This window comes from Chionomys nivalis, chromosome 12, assembly GCF_950005125.1.
Source record: "Chionomys nivalis chromosome 12, mChiNiv1.1, whole genome shotgun sequence".
Taxonomy (NCBI): Eukaryota; Metazoa; Chordata; class Mammalia; order Rodentia; family Cricetidae; genus Chionomys; species Chionomys nivalis.
This window is the reverse complement of record NC_080097.1, coordinates 73,927,084-73,949,067: the sequence shown is the minus strand read 5'-3', so window position 1 is coordinate 73,949,067 and position 21,984 is coordinate 73,927,084. Positions and strand designations below refer to the sequence as shown.

The window sequence follows — 21,984 nt, the reverse complement described above, 5'->3', positions numbered from 1 at the left end:
TGGATTACAGCCACACCACACCTAATCTACACAGTGTGGATTACAGCCGCACCTCACCACACCTAATCCACACACCGTGGATTACAGCCACACCACACCTAATCTACACGGCGTGGATTACAGCCGCACCCTCTACACACCGTGGATTACAGCCACACTATACCTAATCTACACAGTGTGGATTACAGCCGCACAGCACCACACCTAATCTAAATGGCGTGGATTACAGCTGCACCTCACCACACCTAATCTACACAGTGCTAGGGAGTGACCCCAGTGGTCTGCCTGCTGAGCTGCATCTCCAGCCCCCGTCATCACCTACTGTACACGTCCATCTGTGCAGCTGAAAGGGCAAGCAGATGACCGTGCTGGCCGCTCTGACCGGCTGATCACACTCAGCCTTGTTATCTTCTGAACCATCTCACTTGCTGTCTTTAATAACTCCCATAGTTTTTGATGCTAAAATCCCCAACATCTCTTTCCCTGTGCTCATTATTGCCTTTGTTCAACTATTTCTTATATATTGTTATATTTCAACATTTTTTTTTTTTTTTTTTGGATTTTCAAGACAGGGTTTCTCCATAGCTTTTTGGTTCCTGCCCTGGAACCTGGAACTAGCTCTTGTAGACCAGGCTGTCCTCGAACTCACAGAGATCCGCCTGCCTCGCCCTCCTGAGTGCTGGGATTAAAGGCGTGCGCCATCACCGCCCAGCATATTTCAACATTTTTAAGTATTTTAATAAATTATTATTTTCTGTTGTTGTGAAGAGACAGTACACCATGACCAAGAAAAAAAGCATTTAATTAGTGTTCTCTGTTCCTAAGGGTACTAAAGTCCACGGCTGTCACAGCAGTGAGCTTACATCCTGATCTACAAATCAGAGGAAGAGGGAGAGCGCTAACTGGGAATAGTGTGGACTTCTGTACCCTCGAAGCCCACTCCCAGTGACACCTCCTGGTCCTCCCCAAACAGTTCCAAATGGGGGCAAGCATTCCAATATATGATCCCGTGGGGGCATTCTCATTTGAACCACACCGTGGTTCTGTAAAGTAGAAGTGAGTCCCCAGCCTCATCCTGAATAGCTCCTAGCGTTTGTACTCATGACCTCTGATTTGTCCCGATGCCGCAAACCAGAAGCTCTCAACCAGGTCTGATTTTGTCCTAGGAAGACAAAGTGAAGATGCTGCCAAAGAGAAGCCAGAAGGGCGCTGAGAGCGGCTCAGCAGTTAGAGCACAGGCAGAAGGGCGCTGAGAGCGGCTCAGCAGTTAGAGCACAGGCAGAAGGGCCCGGAGAGCGGCTCAGCAGTTAGAGCACAGGCAGAAGGGCCCGGAGAGCGGCTCAGCAGTTAGAGCACAGGCAGAAGGGCCCGGAGAGCGGCTCAGCAGTTAGAGCACAGGCAGAAGGGCCCGGAGAGCGGCTCAGCGGTTAGAGCACAGGCAGAGGATTCAGGTTCGATTCCCAGCACCCAGGTGGCAGCTCACAGTTGTCTGTAGCTTTAGTTACAGGGGATCTGATGCTTTCTGGCCTCAGGCACCAGGCACATGCAGTGCACAGACACAGGGCAAAACAACCATACACATGAAATAAGAATAAATCGTAAAAAGGGAAGCCACGGATACTAGAAAATACCCTACAGTGTGTAGCAAAGCCCCAGAGAAGTCTGCAGAGACGTCATTGGTGCCAAGGTTGAAAAACTCCAAACACAGCCCATATTTCTACCCATGAATATAAAGCAAAGTAGGTCTTGCCATCTGGCAGAAAAACTGGTTCTTTTTTTTTTAGAACTCTATGGAGTACCCATATACAGTTGCTTGACTAAGGCAGTTCTGAGCTATGTCCTTATGGCTAAACAGCCACCAGCAGGTGTTGTGAATGAGTTGACCGGACGACTGTACTTCACAGCGCAACTTCAAAGAGTTGGCTCCAGTTTCTGTCTGAGTCCTCTATCAAAATCTGTTCTGTGACTGAGAATGGAACTCAAGGTGTGAAAAGCTTGCTTAGCTCAAGGCCCTACAGTGGTGGTGCACATCTGACCCAAATACTCTGCAGGTAGAGGCAGGAAGATGAGTATTTCTAATGAGTTCAAGGTTAGCCTGGGCTACGAAGACCCTATCTCAAACAAAAACAAAAAACCAAACAAACAACAACAACAAAAACAACAACAACAACAAAAAACTATCAAAAATAATGCACTCAGGAGGCAGAGGCAGGTAGATCTCTGAGTTTGAGGCCGGCTTGGTCTCCAGAGCGAGTTTCAGGATAGTCAGGACTATACAGAGAAACCTTGTCTCAAAAATAAAGCAAAAACCCAAAAATAAAATGATTGTAACAGATTTGTTTTCCCAGGGTCATTGGTGACTTGGCCACAGATCTAAGGGTAGATTCTGGTTTGTGTGCAAGGCTGACTTGAGGCTTGTTCTTTGACGTGGCTTTAGGCTGTCTGCCTTCCAGCTGATCATTCCTTTGTCTCTGTTGCTGTTCCTCATTGCACTGAGCTGTCTTCTGCCTTCAGTCTCAAGTGCTGGCCCGTGCCACCACGCCTGTCCATGTCTAACTTGGACGTTGGCACAGGCACGTGGGGTGATTTTGTCCGGTCTTACACCTAGACTCTTCTCACAAGTACTAAGCTGCTCTTTGGCATCTCTGCTTGGACACCCGGTAGACAGCTTGTCTTAGTTAGGCTTTCTAGTGCTCTGATAAATACCAGGACCAAAATCAGCTGGAGAAAGAAAGGATGTATTTCATCTCACAGTTTGTGGTCCATCACCTGAGGACCAAACTGAATTTGTATTTTCCCCAACTTCCACCTTCAGTTACTTTTAGTTCAGTGATAGCTACCCTTCTGGTTCGTGCCAGAAAACAGGCTTGGCATTCTCTTTGATAGGTGTGTGTGTGTTTTACTTCTAGTTAATTGAACATTTAACTAAAATCCCATTTCTCCTTCCTTCTAAGCAGAACCAAGGTCGTGGCTTTTCTTCAAAAACGTCTCAGTTCCTTCTCTCGCTGTCTGCATTTAGGCCTCTGGCTATAACCTTTGTGTTTGTGTCTAGCTCACTCTGCAGCTTCTCAGAGCAGGGCTACTTATAAAAAGTCATAAGGGTCATTACTTCTATTTTTTCTTGAATGTCAGTAGATCTGAGATTAGCATAGTCCTGTGACGATAATCAGAGAGATGACAAGCGGTCTTCCTGGCCACCTTGAGGGTGGGGGTTGAGAAAGTGTAAAGCCTGAAGGTTTCTCAAGTGGGAGTGGGGTAATGACTGCTTACCTGACTCTTTCCCTCTACTAACAGAAAGTATTCCAAGTCTCAGGCCATATCTAATTCACAAGCTCATCCCCAGCACAGGGCCTGGGGGAAGGGTTTGCTTAACTGAACAAACGGCCCTGGTTCTTTCAGTACCTTGTGGACTCAGCATCTCAGTGAGGCATGACATACCCCGAGTCTCGCTAAAATGAAAGGTGCAGTTTCTGCAATCAGAAGGGTGGCATCCGCGGTAGATAGTGCTAACAAATGCTTCCGACCTAGAAGGCCCCCCCCGGGCCCGAGGTGCAGGTTGGGGTACCAGGCCGTCTTCTTTCAGCCCCCTTTCCTCTGTCTTATTCTTTCAGACCTGGGCCCAGACCTCAAGCCCGGGCCTTGCAGGGAGCTCACGTGCTGTGAGCCACCAGCCAGGCTCAGTCTGCTTGTCACACAGCAGACTCTCAAATCCCTGGCCTAAGGCAGTCGGGAAACAGTTCCTGGAACTGCTCTCCTGAGTTCTCTGCATCCTGATCCAATCCCCAAAGAGCCTACTTAGAGGGAGGGAAAGCCCACCCCGAGCTGCTGCCTGTTGGGTTGATACCTGGGTGACCTGACTCAGCAAAAATGGCCCTTTTGCAACAAACTCAACAACCTGGATTTGATCCCTGGGACCCCCAGGTAGAAGAGAGAACAGATTTCTGCAAGTCGTTCTGTGTGGGCTGTGGCATGTGCATACCCCTTCCCCCATGCAATAAATGTGATAAAATGCCTTTCAAAGAACAGTAATTTCATTTAAAACTCGGATAATGGGGCCTGTGAGATTGCTCAGTGCTTTAGAGGACTTCCTGCACTTACCGTCTTATCCACGCCAAGGGTATAGTTCAGCCGCGCGAAGCGGGCTCGTGTCCTGCACCCCACCTGCAGAGCTTCTGCTCCCTGCCAGATTGCAGCTCTGGACTCTTTGTTCCCCACGCCTCCCCAGCCCCAGTTCCGGCAGCTGTTGCTCCACTCCCTGTGAGTAGATTACTGCCGACCCCTAGATGAAATCACAACTACCCTTTCCTGTAATTGACTTATTTCATTTATCATAGTGTCCTTGGTGTTAGCCATGTTGAGACATGGGTTCAAATTTCTTTCTTTAAAAAAAAAATGAGTCTCATACCTTTAATCTCAGCACTTGAGAGACAGAGGCAGGCAGATCTCTATGGGTTCTAGGCCAGTTGAGTCTACAGAATAAGCTCCAGGCTCATCCACAGCCAAAGCTACATGGTGAAACCCTGTCTCAATGCCCCCCCTCCATTTTCAAGATTGACTGTATTGTTTTTACCCGTGTACAGATGTGTATCTGTATGTGATATGTTCACACGAGTACAGGTACCCACAGAAGCCAAGGTAACACATCCTTTGGAGCAGAATTCTTTAAATTAAAGCCTTCTGATATGGGTGCTGGGAACTGAATGTGGGTCTCAGGAAGAGCATCTCTCCAACCCCTATCTTTTATTGTTATACTTATTTTAAGCCCCTTTTTATATAAATGAAAAGAAAGATTTTAGGCTGTCTGGAAGGCTCAGTGAGTAAAAACACCAACCATCAAAGTCTGCCTCCATCCCCGAGACATACATGGAAGGAGAAACCCAGCCATCAAAGCCTCAGGACCCTACTTCCATCCCTGAGACACACATGTGGGAGGAGAGAACCAAGTCTTGCAAGTTATTCTTTGACCTCCCAAATTTGCATACACACACACACACACACACACACACACACACACACGGAAACCAAAACATACTGGTTTGAAAGGAAGAGCTTATATTGTAGTCCACAGTACACATAGAGACTGTGAAGTTAATGTAATTGCTGCTCCAGGGTAATGGGGCAGACAGAAACTTAAGTCACTCTGTAATGACTTGCTACTAAGAATAGTGTGGATGCTCACCTTCCTGGACCTAGATAGAAGTGGGAGGACCTTGGTCTTCCTGTAGAGCAGGGAATTTGGACTGCTCTTCAGTATCGAGAGGGAGGGGGAGTGGACTAGGGGGAGGAGAAGTGGAGTGGGGATAGGGGGAGGGGAGCGGGGGGAGGGGGCAATATGTGGGAGGAGGGGGAGGGAAATGGGAAACGGGGAGCAGTTGGAAATTTTAATTAAAAAAGAATAAAAAAAAAACGGAAAAAAAAAGAATAGTGTGTGTGTGTGTGTGGTCAGAGGACAACTAGCAGGAGTCAGTTCTAACCTTCTACCACCTGATTTCCAGAGATCTAATTCAGATCATTGGCTTGATATCAGGAACTGTACCCTTTGAGCCATCTCGGTGGCTCTCAAAGACTTCCTCTTCAGAGAAGAGGCTCTGAAACCCAGAGCATCTGGTCCCAGATGAGGCAGCATGACAAGCCTGTGTGCAGCCTGTGTTCATGGTGTATCTGCATGTGTGCAGCCTGTGTGCAGCCTATGTGCATGGTATACCTGCATGTGTGCAGCCTGTGTGCATGGTATACCTGCATGTGTGCAGCCTGTGTGCATGGTGTACCTGCATGTGTGCAGCCTGTGTGCATGGTGTACCTGCATGTGTGCAGCCTGTGTGTATGGTGTACCTGCATGTGTACAGCCTGTGTGCATGGTATACCTGCATGTGTGCAGCATGTGTGCATGGCGTACCTGCATGTGTGCAGCATGTGTACATGGTGTACCTGCATGTGTGCAGCATGTGTGTATGGTGTACCTGCATGTGTGCAGCCTGTGTGCATAGTATACCTGCATGTGTGCAGCATGTTTGCGTGGTATACCTGCGGCCAATAGAGAGTGGAAGTCTGTGCTTTCCGCTTGCTGTGAAGAGACACCATGACCAGAGCAGCTCTTCTAGAAGGAAGCGTTTAACTTCAGGAGGCAGAGGTTTCATGACAGGAAGCATGGTGGCAGCAGGCAGGCAGAGACAGAAACCCCGGGCCTGGCACAGGCTTTTGAACCCCAAACCCATGGGAGCTGGAGAGATGGCTCAGAGGTTAAGAGCACTGGCTGCTCTTCAAGAAGATCTGAGTTCAATTCCCAGCAACCACATGGTGGCTCCAAACCATCTATAATGAGATCTTTTGCCCTCTTCTGGCATGCAAGTGTGCAAGCAGGCAGAACACATTATATGCAATCAATAAATAAGTAAAAAACAAACCCAACTCCCAGTGAAACACTTCCCACAAGGCCACACCCACTAGTCCCCCCAAACAGTTCCATTTTCACTCCAACCATCACAGGAACCCTCTTCTATCAAGCCTATATGAAGAAGGTGGCTGTGGTTCCTGCTCTGATATTAAGGGATGCCTTTGTTTTCAGGATGATGTGAAAACTTAGTATCAATTTATAATTGTGTCTAGAGACCAAGTTAAAAAAGAGAAAATCCATCCATTTCTTAGTTGTGACTTATTTGATAAGACTATGAAATTGGACCCTCTCTCTTTGGCTCTATAGTCATGTGAACGAAGGAACTTCGTGGGAGCTCCCCACCTGTAGAATGCACATCAGAGCAGAACTTCTCCCAGAGGGCTGCTGTGAATCGAAATGCTAAGAGCTATACAACGTTTAGCGTGATCGCTAGCACGTAGTGATTGCTCACACTGCTTATTATGACACCAAACACCCGGGAAAGAGTAGCACGCTGAGGTAAAGTGGTGTTGAGTCATGTGTCTCAGGTCATTCTCCTGGGCTGTAAGAAAACACCCCAACAAAAAGCAATTCAAGAGAAAGGGTTTATTTCATCTCACTGTTCAAGGGGTACAGTCCACCATGGCAGGGGAGTCAAGGCAACAGGAGCTTGCCGTGGCTGGTCACATGACATCCACAGTCAGGAAGCAGACAAGGATGACTTCTAGTTCCAGTGTGTTCTATCTCCTCTATGTACAGTCGAGCATCTCCACCCAGGGAATAGTCCTACCCACGTTAAGGTGGGTTTTCCCCCAGCCTGGTCTACAAGAGCTAGTTCCTGGACAGGCTCCAAAGCTACAGAGAATCCCTTTCTTGAGAAACCAACCAACCCAAAAAAAGATGGGATTTCCCACACCAATTCACATAACCAAGATAATCCTTCACAGCCATTGTCAGAGGTTCACCTCAACCTAAATATCACTCAGGAGGGTGCCCTAAGGTTTAGCTCCTAGGTGACTGTGGACTCCATCAGGTTAACAATTAACACTATTACAGCATATTAAAGTCAGGTGACAGCAAATCGTGACGTTGGCCTGGTGTTCTTCCCCACTGTTCTGAACTGGGATATGCAACCTTGTAACAGCAAAGCTGGTGGGTCGGACCATGGCCCCTGTGGTGAATGTCAGGGCCTGGCTCTCCTTTCTGGAGTGTGTTCTCTAAGGATGGGGTACTAGAATGGCATGCCAGTGCCGAATACTCAGACTTCAGAAGAGAATGCCGGTAAGGGAAAGGGACAAATTTTCAAGTTTTCTGTTTCTCTGGAAGTCAGCTGGATTTTGCTTGCCTCATTTACTGTGTACCAGCCAGTTCAAAATAAAAAGCTTGTGCTGTAATTTTAATATCAAGTATATCCCAGAGACTCCTCATACTGGACTCTTGGCAGTGTTTAGCAATCTGTGAGTCTAATCACTGTGATGATTTGGGAAAATCTTTTTCTTGCTGCTGTAAGGCCTAGGTCCTTCTCAAAGGCAAGAGCTTATAAAGGAGGAATTGAAAGACCCAAAGACATGGTGGGTCACATTCAGCTCACTGTCTCGTGTGCATGTGGCGCAGGGATGTATTTTCTTGATGAGTCCTGTTACACCTGGAAATCACATTCATACACTGAAGGACCAGAGAAACAATGCATCCAGACACTAATGGGATAATTGTTCTGCTGGCCTGGGTTTGATCTCCTGCCATGCCTCTTGTGGGACCCTTGAACTAATGCACATTGTATTGGAAAACTCACGGACTTTTCTATTGCTGTGAAGAGACGCCATGACCAAGTCAACCTAGAAAGCATTATCATTGGGAGCTTGGTTATAATTTCAGAGTGTCAATAGAGGCCATGGACATAATGTAGGGAGAATGAGAGCAGGCAGGCATGGCCCTGGGGCAGTAGCTGAGCACTCATATGTTGAGACAACAGCCACAGGGCAGGGAAAGAGCTAACTTGAAATGGCAAGAGCTTTTGAAACCTCAAAGCCCACCCCCAGTGACAAACCTTCTCCAACAAGGCCACACCTTCTAATCCTTTTTAATCAGTTCCACTAACTGGGGACCAGGCATTCAAACACATGAGCCTATGGGGCCCATTCTCATTCAGACCACCGCACTCTTTGATCTCACTGAGAAGCTGGGTTGGACCCCACCCTCTTTTCAAACCTAATTCTGTTTGTCTCCAAGTGTCCTCTAAGACCCCCAGCTCATACCTAGACATGAGCTGACCTCTCTTGTCTCTGGCAGGAAGAAGGAAGGACAGTTATCTCAGAATAGTAAGGAGCGTTGTGATCTTGAGAACAGCTAAGGTAAGCCATCTCCAACAAGGGTGATGATTGTTTATCCCTTAATATCACAAGAGTGAGGATTGTTTATTCCTTCCGCCGGTGGAAATGGGAAGCTAGTGCCTCAGCCATAGGAAGCTAGCTCATCTGTGGAAAGAGCGCTCTCAATCAAGAACTCTGGCTGATTGCCTCAGTTTCTCCAGTAGGACTTATTGATGATGTTCCCTGTCTGTTGTTTACTGTTGTGTTTTTACTTGGCAGCCTATCCAAGAGGACACTCTGCTGCACCCATGACTCTCTTCTTGAACCCTGCTGGCTCCCGCAACGAGACATTTCTAGCCAATTTCTACTGGGTGATTATAGGTGCCCAATATGATAGTGTCTTATTGTCTAATGGGTCTATCTACTTGTTTTGAGATGTTTGATTACACTGTGTGTTGAAAGGAGCGGCGGGGCTGTGTCCCACCACCCGGTTAGCTTTACCTGAAATAATTACACAGAAACTGTATTCTTTTAAACACTGCTTGGCCCATTAGCTCTAGCCTCTTACTGGCTAACTCTCACATCTTGCTTTAACCCATTTCTAATAATCTGTGTAGCATCACGAGGTGTGGCTTACCAGGAAAGATCTTAACCTGTGTCGGGTGGGAGAATCATGGCAACTGCCTGACTCGACTTCTTCCTCCCAGCATTCTGTTCTGTTTACTCCGCCTACTTAATTTTCTGTCCTATTAAAGGGCCAAGGCAGTTTCTTTATTTAACCAATGAAATCAACACAAAACAGAAGACTCCCACATCAACTGTGAAAAGATGCATCACTGTGATTGGTTTAATAAAAAGCTAAATGGCCAATAGTTAGGCAGGAGGTATAGGTGGGAATTCTGGACAGAGAGAGAGAGCAATAGGAAAAAGAAAGGGGAAGTTGCCTGTCAGACGCAGAGGGAGCAAGACATGCAGGAGAGAAGCCATGCGGCAGCACAAAGACGAGTAGAAATGGGTGAAATTAATGTAGGCTGTAAGAGGTAGTGGGGCACGCCTAAGCTGTAGGCTAAGCTTTCATAATTAATAAAAAATCTGTCATTTTTTGTGAGCTGGCGGCCCAATGAAAAAGCCACTACAACTGTTTGCTATTTATTCTTTTCCTATTAACTGCTGTGTATTTAATAAACTCATTTGTGAAGGCATGGCTGTTACAGAACACTCTTTAGACCATACAGAACACTTGGCAAGTTTCTTGAGCTTCCTCTGCCTATATTTCCTGTAAGTTTGAAGTAGTAGTGGAAATTCTTGGTTATTAGTGTTAAATTATTAAAATAATACATTCAGAATCAATGAAATAACTTTAAAATCCTTTGAAAAGACTATATAAAATTGTTTATTTTAAAATCTTTAACTTTCAGGAATCATTCGGGTTTAGGGAAAGCTATTTTGAAAGTCATATAGGAAATTTGGGCTTCTTGATTACTTTTCTAACCCTGCCTGAGTGTATTTAAGCAGACCCTGGAGAAAGCTCAGAGTTCAAATCAGAGATCTAGCTGGGTTGTGGTCACCAGCACTTGAGGACAGTCATGGGAAAGTTGGCAGGCGATGGGCTCCTGTGACCCTGTAGGCTGTAGGTCCTACGTGGTTACTGACTCTGTCCTTTCTGAGGTAGACTTCAGCCACAAGGTGGGGTACCCAGCAGGTAGCTCTGAGTGCTGGGATGTGTGACATGGGGCGGGGGGCCGGGGAAGCCCAGCTGGAGAGCTCTCATGGGTGGACAGCCTGCTGATGCATCCTTGAGAATCCCTGGTCCAGCTGGACCTACAGCCTCCTCCTCTGTTCCCCTCTGGTTTAGAGACCATGGCCCAGGGGTAGGGAAGGACAAGAGCCGTTAGAATTCAGTTTCCTGACTGCTGATGGTGCATGCCTGTAATTCCCCAACTCATGGTCCTTCCACGGGAGGATGGGACTGCAGGCAAGCGTAGGCTAAAGGGAAGACATTATCTACTAAAACTAGGTTTTTGTTTTGTTTTTGGTTTTTCGAGACAGAGTTTTTTTGTGTAACAGCCCTAGCTGTCCTGGAACTAGCTCTTGTAGACCAGGATGACCTCGAACTCAGATTCGCCTACCTTTGCCTCCTGAGTGCTGGGATTAAAGGTATGTGCCCACTGCCCAGTCCTAAAATCACTTTTTAAAAATATGCAACTTTGATTTGTACCTTCAGTTTGGTTTTACTGATGTGTAAAGTGTTAGGCTGCTGTGGAGGCTTTTGCTTAACCCTCTGGGGTTATGGATGTACAGCAATTATAATCACCAACCAGGACAAAGTTGGGCAGAGGTTAAGAAATTTTTTTCCAAATCCCACAGCTATTGAGAAGGAAGGTAACCAAACCTCAAGTGTTGTACAGTATAGACTTCAGACCTCTTCGCTAGCTCCCTGCCACCAGTCGTGAAAAGAGTTCTGGCCTGTCTCACTTCACCCAAGTCTGCATTCTCTCTGCCTTGCAATTTCTCCATTCAGCACCCTCATATGACCTACAGGTGGAAGGGAAGGAAGGGGGAAGTCATCCCAGGACTTGGCTCAGTGCATTGGGTGTCAGCTTCCAGCCCTAGTCCTCAGGCTGGCTATAATTAGTCAAGTGGGGCCGCTACTGGGATCGGTACACAGCGGTCCTAAGCAGAGTGGGGACTCAAGTGAGGGCAAGCGGAAGCCTGGCGTCTCCTGCCTGGGACTAAAGCAAGCGGAAAGGCGGGCTTGACCCTGGCCTGATGGCTACAGGTGTTTGCGGTTTTGTTGCACTCGGAGAACCCTATAGTTACTATTCCAAAGTTAGCTTGTCCCCTTGGGGTGGAGCGAGGGGCTGATCGCTCTGTGAATTGCAGACAGCTCTGGTTTTCTGGGCGCAGCTCAGGCATCCTTCTCTCGTGCCTTCACCTGCAGCAATCTCACAAGCCTGAGCCGTGAGCTTTTTTCCTCAGACTTGGAGCATATCTCCTTTTCTGTTCGGAAGGATGGTCTTGAACTCCCTTTACCTGCCCGAAGAACCTCCTTCTGGTCTCCCTCTCCCGACGAGGACCCTGGCTTGCTTTCCTTTTTCTCCGGCAGAGCCTGACCCCAGCCCCTTGGTTTCAGGAAACCTTCCCCTTTCAGCTTCATCCCTGGAGAACGGGAAGGAACAAGATGACTGCGACGACTCGGCAGAACCTGAGATGTTGTGCAGCATGGAGCACCCCGGTCAGTTCTTCGCTGAAGCACAGAGGCTGCGGGAGCAAAAGTTGCTGCTGGATGAGGAGGTGTCAGTAGGGGGACAGGTATATGGGGTGCATCGGGTGATCTTGGCTGCAATCAGCAGCCTCTTCCAAGGCAGGCTGCGGGGCGGTGGAGGTCAGCAGCCACGCTTCAGCCTCGACGTGACCCGGAGGGGCTGGGAGGCTGCAATGACCTTTGCGTATGAGGGGGTGCTGGGCCCCGCCTCGCAGGGCGAAGTGCTGGCTGCTGCAGAGGCGCTGGGAGCGCCCCGGGTGAAGAACGCGGCCCGGGTGAGGTCAGAAGGGCATGGCAAAGCCAGCGAAGACGAAGAGAAGCTCAGCCAGGCAGAGGAGCTGAGGGAGAACCTGCACAGCATTGAGCGTCTCTATCGAGAGGGCGTCGGGTGCGACTTGGAGTTGGAAGCAGAGGGCTACCGCCTGCGGGGTGAGGGCCTGGGAGCAACTGCTAAGAATGCATGTCTCAGGGTTTTTTTGTTTTGCGGTGCTAGGGATGGAGCCTAAGTTCTCACTTCCACTCTACCGCTGCCCCCTACCCCCCGCCCAGTGTCAGAGTTTTGAATCATCGCTCCAGCAAGTATGTCCTTTTTGGTGCTTTTCCAGCGCCACCAAGAGATGCGCATGCGCAGTTGAATTGTTTTCCTAGATGCCCGGACAAATTTGAACTGACAGTTCAGGCGCTTTCCCCCCTTGCCCAGTACCTAGATTTCCAGCCAGCTGGCTGGGGCTTACAGTACAGTCCATGGCAGTAAAACAAGCAGAAAGTGACTGGCTCAGGTTAGCCAGCGGCCCTTGACATAAGCACACAGCAAACAAGAGACAGTCGGTAGAAGTCTCCCAAAGTGTCCTTTCTTCTTGGTGTGCTTGACTCTGGCAGCAGACTCCAATCTGCTTCCTCTAACCAGTGGATCTCAACCTTCTTACTGCCTCGACCCTTTAATACAGTTTCTTGTGTTATGGTGACCCCCAACCATGAAATTATTTTCGTTGTTACTTTATAACTGTAATTTTTCTACTGTTGCTGGGTGGTGGTGGCCCACACTTTTGATCCCAACACTGGGGAGGAAGAGGCAAGTGGATCGCTGAGATTGAGGTCAGCCTGGTTTACAGAGTGAGCTCTATTACAGCCAGGGATACACAGAGAAATCCTGTCTCAAAATTCATTAATTAAAAAAACTAAATTGTGAGTACCTACCTCACAAACAAAAATCAAAAAAGGAAAGAAAAAACAAATCTAGGGCCTTGTGACACACATCTGTAGCACTTAGGCGGCTACAGAGGGAGGGTTGTCAGGAGTTCAGGAACTCCAGAAGGGCTCAGTCACACCCGTGAGTGCTTATCAGAGCTTCTCCAGAAGGAGAGCTATCCGTGGCTTTCTGCCTCACGGCATCAGCTAAAGGGTGATGCTTTACAGTTTAATAATTATAACATTTTCATGAAGGTTTGGGGTTCCCACATAGTCATAACGCTATATGGGAACCCATCACTTTAAATCTTAGGGTACAGCAATGAGTAAGAGGGAGATTCCAAGTGGCTGTGAGCTTTTCACAACCGAGTCTCAGATACAGGTGTTGGCGATATGAAAGCTGGGCTGGTTTAGCTCACGTCCCAGAATGTAGATAGACTAGGAAGCTCTGACTAGTGCTTGTTATTTGGGACACACCAGGCCACTACCTACTACTTAAAAAGACAATAGAAACATCATTATTCTCAGTTGCCCTCTGAGAGGTACACATTCCACAACTGGTCTAAAAACAGTGTGGAATTCAAAAGATTCACTCATGAGCAACACAGAAACCTGACTAAGACCTCCTGAGACAGTTTCTAGCAGAAACTCTTTCTATCATGAAACACTTCAAACACAAAGCAAAAATTAACACTCAAACGTTCATCCCACTGGATGCCACTATGTCTAGTTCATCTCATCATTTCTGCTTGGCATTTTACTGAGGGATATGTGTTTTAAAGCAAACAGAGAAGAGGACCCGAGTGCAGCTCCCAGCATTGTCACTGGGCGGACCACAGCTGTCTGGCCTCCATAAGAACCCATTCTCCCGTGCACCCACCCACACATAGAGACACACATGAACATGACTGAAAACAATTAAAACAAATCTTTGAAAGGGACATTTGAGCTCTTACTTTCTGATTTATTTTTTCTTTGGATAGAGTCTCACCAACTTTCCCAGGGTGGTCTTGAATGCATTCTTCAGCCCAGGCAGGCTTTGAACTCATGATCATTTTGCCTTCATGTATCTAGGGCTTTGTAGCCTTCAACACAAAGCCCAATTCTATTAAAACAAAAACTCTTCTCTACTTAAAAAAGTATTGCATATAATTATGCGTGTGTGAGAGTATATGTGTGTGTGAGTAGCAGTTCACGTGTGTGAGTGTGTGTGTGTGAGCAGCAGTTCACGTGTGTGAGTAGCAGTTCACGTGTGTGAGTGTGTGTGTGTGAGTAGCAGTTCACGTGTGTGAGTGTGTGTGTGTGTGAGTAGCAGTTCACGTGTGTGAGTGTGTGTGTGTGAGTAGCAGTTCACGTGTGTGAGTGTGTGTGTGTGAGTAGCAGTTCACGTGTGTGAGTGTGTGTGTGTGAGTAGCAGTTCACGTGTGAGAGTGTTGTGTGTGAGTAGCAGTTCACGTGTGAGAGTGTTGTGTGTGAGTAGCAGTTCACGTGTGTGAGTGTGTGTGTGTGTGTGTGTGTGCGTGTGTGTGAGTAGCAGGACCTTCCAGAGTCAGAGGGCAGCTCTCAAGAAGTCTCCTTTCATGTGGCTCCTAAGGTCTTGATCAGTCTTGATGAGAAGTCCCTATACGCACTGAACCATCTTGCCTGCCCTCTGTTGTTTCTTTTCTTAAAGGTATATTTGTTTTATTTTATGTGTATGCGACTGCCTGCATGTATGTCATGTACCACGTGTGTGCCTGATACCTACAGAGGCCAGAAGAAGGTGCCCAGTCCCCTAGAACTGGACTTCTAGCCGTTCTGGTGGGGTGGCTGATGACTGTGACCCTTGCAGCTATAAATGAAAAGCACCTCTTTTTTGTTCACAGTGCATGGAAGCCTTTAAAGTTGTCCATTGGTCTATTCAGTTTGTTTTGTGTTCCCTATTAGCAAACAGTGTATACAGGGTTTGCTCATCTGCATTCATTAAGACTGTTTTTCTAGCTGGGTGGCAGCAGCACACACCTTTAATCTCAGCACTTGGGAGGCAGAGGCAGGTGAATCTCTGTGAGTTTGAAGCCAACGTGGTCTATAGAGATCCGGGACAGTCAGGGCTACACAGAAAATCCAAAAAAGAGACTGGTTTTCTAACTGACATGGACCTAAAATGCTAAAATGTCCTTCAGACACTAACATGAGCATAATACAGGGCACTTGAGAATTTTAAAATAGTCTGGGGACAGTAGCACATGTCACAGTAAGTCTGGGGACAGTAGTGCATGTCAGGTCTCCATGGGAAGTCTGAGGACATGTCAGGTCTGCACGGTAAGTCTGAGAACAGTAGCACATGTCAGGTCTCCATGGTAAGTCTGGGGCCAGTAGCCATGTCACAGTAAGTCTGGGGACATGTCAGGTCTCCATGGTAAGTCTGGGGACAGTAGCCATGTCACAGTAAGTCTGGGGACATGTCAGGTCTCCATGGTAAGTCTGGGGATAGTAGCCATGTCACAATAAATCTGGGAACAGTAGCACATGTCAGGTCTGCACAGTAAGTTCCAGACCAGTCAAGACTACATAACGAGGCCCTGTTTCCAGAAAGCAAGAAAAAGATATTAAAGCAAAGATTCTCCAACTTACTATTGAGACCTATGGAATCATAATCCAGGGATGGGCAGCGAGGGGGCTGAAACCCAGGCTTTGCGTGCTAGGCGGGTGCCGCAGCACTGAACTACACTCCCAGAACGAAAGCTCCCACGTACATCATTGGAATAGCAATGCTACAAGTCAGGCTGATGTTAGGATCGGAGGCAGCGGCCTCGCAACAGTGTGGCTTTCCTTTGCTTCCTCCCTATTGCAGTGCACCGAGTAGCCCTGGCCTGTGGCAGCGAGTTCTTTGGGGCCATGCTTCTGAGTGGGATGAGGGAGTCCCAGGGCACAAAAGTGTCTCTGCGTACCATCACTTCTCAAGACCTGAGACTCCTCGTTTCGTTTGCCTACTCTGGAGTTGTACGAGAAAGATGGCCAGGATTGCTAAGAGTCGCCCAGGCAGCGCTGCAGTATCAAAGCTCCTCCTGCCTGGATTTGTGTCAGAGAGCCTTGGCTCAAAACCTCTGCCCTGCTCTTTGCCTGGCTTTGTTTCCTATGGTTGAAGCTCCTGGCTTGGAGAAAGTCTGGGGAAAAGCCCATGGTTACCTCCTCTCTCATCTGCCTGCTGTGTCTTTGTGCCCTACTTTCCCGTCGTTACCGGCTACCTGCCTGGCTGAGCTCTTGGATAGTGATGAGCTCCACGTACAAGAAGAGTTTGAGGCTTTCATGGCTGCACGGCGCTGGCTGGCTGCCAACCCCGAGACCCAGGAGTCAGAGGCCAAGGACCTGCTGCGATGTGTCCGCTTTGGTCGCATGTCTACCCGAGAGCTGAGAAAGGTGCGGGCAGCTGGGCTCCCTCCACCTCTGTCTCCTGATCTGCTGAACCAGCTGATGGTGGAAGCCGAAATACCAGGTCAAGAGAGGTGGAGGAAGCCTGACCAAGCGCTGGTGGTTATTGGTGGGGATGGGCTTAGACCTAACATGGACCGAAGACAGCCGTCTTGCAAAGTGTGGTGGGCCCGGGCTTTCCGCTGTGGCATGGGTCTCGTGCGCACTGTGGAATGGTGTCGGCTGCCTGACCTGCCTGCCCCAGGGCGCTTTCGCCATGGAGCTGCAAGCCTAACAGGAAGTGAACTCTATGTCTGTGGGGGACAGGATTTCTACAGCAATAGCAACACTCTGGCTTCAACTCTCAGGTACCATCAATGTGTAGTAGGCCCCATGTGGGCAAGCAAGAGAAAGTGTCAATCTGGCGAGGCGTGGGCTCCCAGGGTCACCCTTTCTGTATCTTTTCCATTGTGTCCAGGTGGAGCTCCAGTCAAGAAGACTGGGAGGAAATGGCACCCTTGTACCAGGCTCGGAGCTTCTTCCCTCTGGTGGTGTTTGATGGAGAGCTTTATGCCCTGGGTGGACGGGGCAATGGTGTTGCCCTTAACTCTGTTGAAATCTATAACCCTGAACTCAACATCTGGAGGTAAGCAGGCAAAGCGCCATGGGGAGAAACTAGATTTGGAACAGGAGAGTGAAGCTGGGCACAGTGGCACACAGCTGCAATCCCAGCGCTTCAGAGGTGAAGGCGGGAGCCTAGGCTATAGCAAGACCTCACAGTAGAAGGAAATGAAGTTGAACATGCCGGTTGCCTGATCTTCCGTTCTGCTCTCCCTCAGGCCGGCACCTGCTCTTCCAGTACCATGTTTCGCCCACGCAGCTGCAATCCTCGAGGGCCGATTGTATGTAAGCGGCGGCTATAGTGGGACCGGCCAGTTCTTGGACTCCTTGATGATCTATGACCCCAAACTTGAGAAGCCTGAGACAGTTTTGAGCCCAATGCGAGTAGCACGGGCTAGTCATGTGATGGCTGCTCTGGGTGGGAGGTTGTATGTGGCGGGTGGACTCGGTGACACTGGGGACCTGCTGAGCTTTGAGGTCTATGAACCGAAGACGGATAGCTGGACTCACCTGGCACCCCTGCCCTCCTCGCACGTCGGGGCTGCAGGTGCTGTTTTACAGGGGGAGCTCCTGGTACTGGGGGGCTACAGTCACCGTACTTACGCCATCTCCCACCTTGTCCATGCCTACTGCCCTGGTCTGGACCGCTGGCTCTGCCTGGGAACTCTGCCCAAGCCTCGGGCTGAGATGCCTGCCTGCATCCTGACATTGCCCAGTGTGCAGCACATAGCTTTGGTCCCTACTCAGCACCAAAACAAACGTGCTGGGTGACTGAGGATCAGCTGTGTACGAGGGATAAGAATACAATGACAGTGACAAAGGCAGAAATTATGAGAGGGTTGGAAAGTTGTATTGGTTGCTTGCTTTTAAAAGTCGTTATCATTAGAAAGATTCTTAATACTGTAGCTCTGGTTGGCTTTGAACTGGATGTGTAGCCTGGGCTGGCCTCAAACTCAAAGTCCTGCCTCTGTCTCCTGGGTGCTAGGATTGCATGTACTACCCCACTTTGATTGAGGGGTCTGATGACAATGATTGACAGGGTCTCTTGTATCCCAGGCTGGTTTATAACTCCCTATATAGTCAAGGATGACCTTGAGCTGTTAATCCTCCTGCCTCCATCTTAAAAGCACTGGGTTCACAGGCATATACACCTGATTGGTGGTCAAAATCAAACTCAAGACTTCCTGCATGCTAAGCAGGTACTCTGCCAACTGAGCAACGTCCCTAACCCTGAAAGAAGGTTTTTTATTCTTTTTTGTTTGCTTATTTTGTTTATACATTGTTTAATACTTATTTATTTCATATGTATGGGTGTTTTGCTTGCATGTATACCATGAACCACATGTTTATCTGGTGCCTGCAGAGGGCAGAAGAGGCAGCAGATCCTCTGGAATTGAAGTTACAGATGGTTGTGCACAGCCGTGGAGTGTTCAGAACTGAACCCTGGTCCTCTGGAAGAGCAGCCAGAGCTCCTAACCAGAGAGCATCCTCCAGCTCTGTATGCAGTGACTTGAAGCAGTCTCGTTACGTAGTGCAGATGAGAATGCTTTATTCTTGTTGGTATTTTCCTCCACCCTGGTCATGGAAGCTCATAAACTCCTCTGTGTACATGATCTGTACCAAGGAAAAGGTGGTTCTGGAACTCGTGGGAAGATGGGCCTCGGGAGAGGGACTGCCAAATAAATACTCCATTAAGAGAGTCAACCAGGAAGAACTGCACAAGGATGAGTTAGGAATTTTAATGAAAGAAGTACAATTCACTGGGAGCTAAAGCCGGAGCTCATTAATAGAGTGCCTAATTAGCATGCAGAAGATTCTGGAACGACAAAAATCAAACTTCACTCAAAGTATAGGGACCAGAAAAGGACGTTGGGACACTGGGAAATTGATGTAGGAATGTGGAAGGGATTAAATGCCCCCCCCCTTCTTGGCAGTTAGCTTTTATTCTCCCATCTGCAGGATACCTACATCTTCCCAACAAAATTCTTCCTAGGGTAGCTAGGCCCATCCTTGGCTCCATAGCCTGCCTGTAGAGTCTCCCCATTAGGTCTAGACATGGTGGTGCACACTGGAAATCCTGGCATTCGAGAGGCAGAAATAGGAGGACCAGGACTCGAGACTGTTTTAAGAGAACCAAATCAAACTCAACAAAACAAATAAAAGCATCAAGAAGGAAACCCTCCGACAAGACTTGGACTGCAGAGAGACCTGACGCCATGCAGGTCTACCAGGGTGAGATGTGGGTATTTATGGGGGCGGGGAGGAGGAGCAAGACAGAGGCCAAGGTGTCCACGGTGGCGAAGGGAAAGTCTGAGGCTGGGAAGACAGGAAGAATCCACTCCAATGTCTTTCCTTCCCTTCGATGAACTCAAGAATCAGGACTATAAAAAGGGCAATTGTGTGAGTCCTGTGGGATCAAGAGGGCGGGAGACCACTGCTGAGGAAAGCGAAGGCCAAGAGACTTGGGAAAGCAGTTTCTTTTATTCTGGACCTGTTTTCCTCTTCAGGTTTTCGTTTGTTTTAGGCAAGTTCACGTGCAGTTGATTCTAGCCTTGAACTCATTGTATAGCTGAGATGACCTTGAATTTCTGATCCTCCTGCCTCCAACACCAGAGTGCTGGGATTACAGGTGTGGGCCACCATGTTAAACTGTATGTTTCTGTTTAAATAGACAAGGAATAGAGTTGATGATAAAAAAAGGTTGAGTAGAATATATACAAGAGAAAGATTGAAGAAGAAAAGGAAATTGGGGGACATTTTGCCTGTGATATGTTCATAAAGATGGCTATAAATAAAGGTTTCATAATGATGAAATCCTTCTTGTCTGGAAGTCTCTGCTGTAAACAACATTCAAAGTGAAAGTCCCTATGATTTGACTTGGGTGTTATTCTATGAACTATTATTAGTCTATGAAATCATGAACCCCCCGTCCATTTGTTGCTGCCAATGGCACAATCCATGGCCGCCCTCATTTCCCTCGTCTTTCTCCAGGATCTAAATCTCATCCAGAAACTGTCTCTTCTCTTGGCTCCAAAGGTAGCATAACCTCATGACCTCCACACGTGTGCCCTAGCACATGTGTCCCAGCAAAATGTATCATGCATTCGTGTACACAATAATCAATAATTTTTAATCAAATTTCTGTATAGTTTAATCAAAACTATACAGAAAGATTATTTAATAGAATTGTGGAATGGAGAGATTTTGAAGATAACATAATTCAAATATTTTAAGATTTATTAAATCTTAATTTATTTATTAAAGATATATTGTTTGAAAATTTGAAACATGTATAGACTGTGTTTTCCTCCCATTCCCCTCCAGCCCCTCCCACACTCCTCAACTTTACCATCCCAATTTCTTGTCTTCTTTTTATAATCCAATGATTCCACTTAGTGCTGCCAGTACGGGGGTCTCTGAGACTACCAGGGCCAGCAATGATCTGAGAGAAGCAAGAAGGAAACCAGGTTCAGCAAGACAGCCCGTGCTCACACTTATAGAGTCTGACCCCGAGCAGTCTATTGCATGCATATTTAGATGAGCACAGGGTAACTTGGGAAACACTTTCTTGGTGTAATATAATCCCCTGTGCACAAGGAGGCATAATTCCATTGAAACTCAACTCAAAGTACATGTCACGTCTTCCAAGATAGACGTTCTAGAGATAGAACCTGTATTCGCTGACAGGCTCCAGTCAAACCCATAGCATAGAGGTCATTGGGATATCAGCCACTTCTGGTCCTGGTTGTTGGAACTTGGGGGAGCGTCTGGTCACACAGATAATGCAAAGACTATTAGGTATTGCAGATCCTGGTTGTAGGAGGTTGGTATGGCTAGGTTCAGATAATAGATCACCAGGCTATTAATCCCTTCCATTCCCAGTCTTATGGGTGGAAAACCAAATTATATATCCTTTTCTTTAAAAAGACAAGCCTGCAAACCCTCCAGGTTTCCCTCATGGCCTGAAAGCGCAAGGACCTTTGAGCAGCCAACCCTACCAGTATGGGCATGAGTTTTCCAGAGAAGACAGGGCTGTTGTACATAGAAGCTCACATGAACTGTCACTGCAGAGAGTCAAGCCAGACAGGAACTCTGGCATAGATCATGGAGGGTCTCACAAAGTAATAATACCCCTATCTGGGTAGCTATTGGCAATTGATGGCTGCTGGGAACGGGAGGATGAAACAGTTTTACTACATTTATTTATGTGTGAATGTATGTGTGTGCGCTCACGCGCGTGTGTGTGCATACATGTTCAATTACCTCAGCACGTGTGTGAAGGTCAGAGGAAAGAAGTTATTTTCTTCTACTCTGTGGGTCCCAGATATCACTCTTAGCTTGTCAGGCTTGGTGACAAGTTCCCTTATCCCCTGAGACATCTTGCCGGGCCACCTTCTCTTAAAATTAAATTTTATGTATTATTGAGAGGCATGTGTATGTGTGTTTTGTGTATGATTATGAGCACTCATGAACCACAGTGCATATTCTGCTGTGCTTCTGCTACTGTGATAAAGCACTGACCAGAAACAACTTGGAAAGGAAAGGGTTTATTTCTTCTTACACGTTATAGGCCATTTGTGGAGGGCAGGAGCTTGAGGCAGCAACTGATGCACATCCTCAATTAAGAGTTCCTCTTTCCAGGCAGCTCTAGCTTTTGTCAAGTTGACAAAATCTAGCCAGCCCCGTGTGTATGCAGAAGTCAGATGAGAACTCTGGGGAATTAGTTCTCTTTTTTTATGGGGGGGGGGCGGTTCCAGAGAAAGAACGTAGGTCATCAAGCTTCCACAGAAGTGTTTTTACACACTGAGCTGTCTTGCACGTCTGCAATCTATTTCTTA

General features: G+C 47.6%; 1 protein-coding gene across 1 annotated transcript; it reads left to right on the top strand.

Annotated features, from left to right (window-relative positions):
- Positions 1 to 11,360: 11,360 nt before the first annotated feature.
- Positions 11,361 to 20,117, top strand: Klhl33 (kelch like family member 33). Its single transcript, XM_057786275.1, has 5 exons — positions 11,361 to 11,461; positions 11,816 to 12,376; positions 15,969 to 16,893; positions 17,004 to 17,171; positions 17,365 to 20,117. Exons 1-5 carry the CDS (start codon positions 11,452 to 11,454, stop codon positions 17,915 to 17,917), a joined length of 2,217 nt encoding a protein of 738 aa, XP_057642258.1. The 5' UTR covers positions 11,361 to 11,451; the 3' UTR covers positions 17,918 to 20,117.
- The last annotated feature ends 1,867 nt before the right edge of the window (positions 20,118 to 21,984 follow it).

Coding starts and splice junctions, on each gene's coding strand:
- Klhl33 (XM_057786275.1), top strand. Junction 16,894..17,003: donor ACTCTGGCTTCAACTCTCAG/GTACCATCAATG, acceptor CATTGTGTCCAG/GTGGAGCTCCAGTCAAGAAG. Junction 17,172..17,364: donor CCTGAACTCAACATCTGGAG/GTAAGCAGGCAA, acceptor GCTCTCCCTCAG/GCCGGCACCTGCTCTTCCAG.